The following is a 2,926-nucleotide window of genomic DNA, read 5'->3' as shown; positions in this document are numbered from 1 at the left end:
AGTAAGTATCTATTTGCCATTTTATATTTTAGTTAAAAAAAATTATTGTTTGGCTAGACTTTATTTTTGCAAAAAGAAGAAGTTAGTTTTAAGTAATTTTTTAGCTAAATATTTAAAAAAAAAAAAAGAAAAAAAACTATAAATAGTCATGGGAATGCTAATTCATTTCTTGAATTTGTTGAGGGTTCTTTATATGTCTTAGCGATGATGTTCTTAATTATTATGACTTTTTTGCTATCATCCAATAATATATTAATAATCTATTATATTTTTATGTTCAGGTTTCTCAGCAGCCGAGTCAAAACGGCATGTAACACTCTTCTACTAGAAAAGTATATTTGTTAACAGTAGCTTTGAAAGTAAGTGTTCTCTCACAAATTGCCAATTATAACAAGAATTCTTATAATTACTTTAAGACATAATTGCTAGATGTCTTGCACACAATTATTCAAAACCACAGCTATGCACTCTGCATATATTCCTTGATCATAACATAAAGTGATTTCTTTTCCTTCAATACTTCCTTAAAGTTGGAGTGTGAATGTCAAGAACTCAAAATTTTCTAAGTTGTCAATCAAAAACAACTTATTCTAGTGATTTAGTAAATAACCACCTATTTGTTGTCCTATTTCATTGTAGATTATCTCAATTTCCCCACTTTAATTTTTTTTTCTTGTACTGTGTGGTAATCCAACTCAATGTATTTTGTTCATTCGTGGTACATTGGGTTAACAGCAACATGCAGACTCTAGCACTAATACTTCAAGTATAGATATTCATATGACGAAGTCCTCAATTTTGATCCCTCTACTTTGTGTAAATCCTTTAGGAATAAGTCAAGCCTCACAAACTTGTAAGGTGCTATAAGAATGGTATTTAATTTTGATGACCCATTGCCTGCACACCGTGTCCATGACGCGTCTTAGACATGGCCTGCGTCCATGCCACGTCCTGGACATGGCCTACACACCATGTCCCAGAAACTGCCTACAGATGCTTGGAAATCAGGCTACATCCATGCAGTAGTCCCGACGCATCTCGAACATTGCCTGTACACCGTATCTATGACATTGCGTAGAAATACGTGAAAATCAGGATGTGTCCCTGCAGCATTCTGGACATAGCCTGCACACCGTGTCTTAGAAAATTGCCTAGAAATGCCTGAAAAGTAGGCTGCATCCCTGCCGCGGCCTAGAAGCGTCCCAGACATCGCTTGCACTCCGTGTTCCAAAAACTGCCTAGAAATACCTGAAAGTCAGGATACGTCCCTGTCGCATCTTGGACAAGGCTTGCACACGGTGTCCCACAAACTACCTAAAATTGCTTGAAAATCAGGCTTCGTCCCTGCCGTGGCCTTGATGTGTCCCGGACATGGACTGCACACCGAGCCCTAAAATTTTCCAAGAAATGCCTGAAAATCAGCCTACATCCCTATCACGGCCAGGACGTATCCCGGACATGGCCGGTACACCGTGCCCACAAACTGCCTACAAATGCCAAAAAATTAGGCTATGTCCCAACTGCGGCTGGGAGGCGTCCCGGACGTGGCCAAAAATGCCTGAAAATTAGGATACGTCCCTGCCGTGGCCCAGACGCACCCTGGTCGTGGCCTGCACACCGTGTTCCAGAAAATGCCTAGAAATACCTTAAAATTAGGCTGCGTACCTGACGTGTCCTGGACATGGCCTGCACACTATCCAAGAAATTGCCTAGAAATGCCTGGAAATCAGATTGCATCCTTGCCACGACCCTGACATGTCTCGGACATTGCCTGCACACCGTGTTAAAATGGCTTCACTCAAAATTATTTTTTTATTTTCGACTGTCGTGTTTTTGTTGTGTGTTCGTTCTGAAGAAAGAGAGTTTGTAATAGATGGTGAAATAATTTATGGCCAGTTCCATTTTTTGTTGACGAGTTCAACAAATGGGCTGAGAAAACTCGTTTTCAGTTTGGGGATTCTTTAGTTCTGAAGTATGATTCCAAGACTGAGTCAATGTTGAAAGTGACTGAGGAAGACTACAAAATCTGCAACAACGCCAATCAAATAAAATCACACCATGATGGAGAAACTACAATTTCACTAGAAAAATCATGTCTATTTTTCTTCATCAGTGGAGCTGAAGAACATTTCTATAATGGTCAAAAGCTTGAGGTTATGGTTCTGTCCGATAAACATGGCTCCAGCCACCAATCTACAGTACAGAAATTGCCTAGAAATGCCTGAAAATCAGGCTGCATCTCTGTTACAGCCAGGATGCGTCCTGAACTTGGCCAACACACCGTGTCCACAAACTGCCTAGAAATACCTGAAAATTAGGCTGTGTCCCTACATGGCCAGGAGGCGTTCCGGACATGGCCTGTACACCGTCTCTAGAAACTACCCAGAATTACTTGAAAATCAAGCTCCGTCCCTGCCATGGCCCTAACGCGTCCTTGACATGACTTGCAAACCATGACCTAGAAACTAACGAGAAATGCCTGAAAATCAAGCTGCGTCTAGGACAAGGCTTGCACACCATGCCCAAAAACTTCTTAAAAATGCTTCAAAATTAGGCTACGACACCATTGTGGACCGATTGCATCACGGACGTGGCCTTCACACCGTATCCCAAAAACTACCTAGAAGTACTTGAAAATCAGGTTGCATCCCTACCACATCTTGGACATGGCCTACACACCGTGTCCCAGAAACAACCACAAATGCCTAGAAATCAGGCTGCATCCCTGCAGTAGCCCCGACGCCTCCCGAACATTGCCTGCACACCGTGTCCAAGAAAATACATAGGAATACGTGAAAATTAGGATGTGCCCCTATAGCATCCTGGACTTGGCCTGCACACTTGACCCAAAAACTGCCTAGAAATGACTGAAAATTAGGCTACATCCCTGCCGCGATAGGAAGCGTCCCGAACATGGCCAGCACAT

General features: G+C 42.0%; 1 protein-coding gene across 1 annotated transcript; it reads left to right on the top strand.

Annotated features, from left to right (window-relative positions):
• The first annotated feature begins 1,371 nt into the window (after window positions 1-1,371).
• Window positions 1,372-2,225, top strand: LOC111373444 (early nodulin-like protein 1). Its single transcript, XM_022995975.1, has 2 exons — window positions 1,372-1,465; window positions 1,897-2,225. The coding sequence occupies exons 1-2, from the start codon at window positions 1,372-1,374 to the stop codon at window positions 2,223-2,225; spliced, it is 423 nt and encodes a 140-aa protein (XP_022851743.1).
• The last annotated feature ends 701 nt before the right edge of the window (window positions 2,226-2,926 follow it).

Source organism: Olea europaea, unplaced genomic scaffold, assembly GCF_002742605.1.
Source record: "Olea europaea var. sylvestris unplaced genomic scaffold, O_europaea_v1 scaffold1133, whole genome shotgun sequence".
NCBI lineage: Eukaryota > Viridiplantae > Streptophyta > Magnoliopsida > Lamiales > Oleaceae > Olea > Olea europaea.
This window is presented reverse-complemented; position numbering and strand designations above follow the sequence as displayed.

Excerpts from the sequence above, each read along its gene's own strand:
- LOC111373444 (XM_022995975.1), top strand. The coding sequence starts at position 1,372 with ATGGACTGCACACCGAGCCCTAAAATTTTCCAAGAAATGCCTGAAAAT. Across the intron at positions 1,466-1,896 it reads ACGTATCCCGGACATGGCCG|TTCCATTTTTTGTTGACGAG; the intron begins GTACACCGTGCC and ends ATTTATGGCCAG.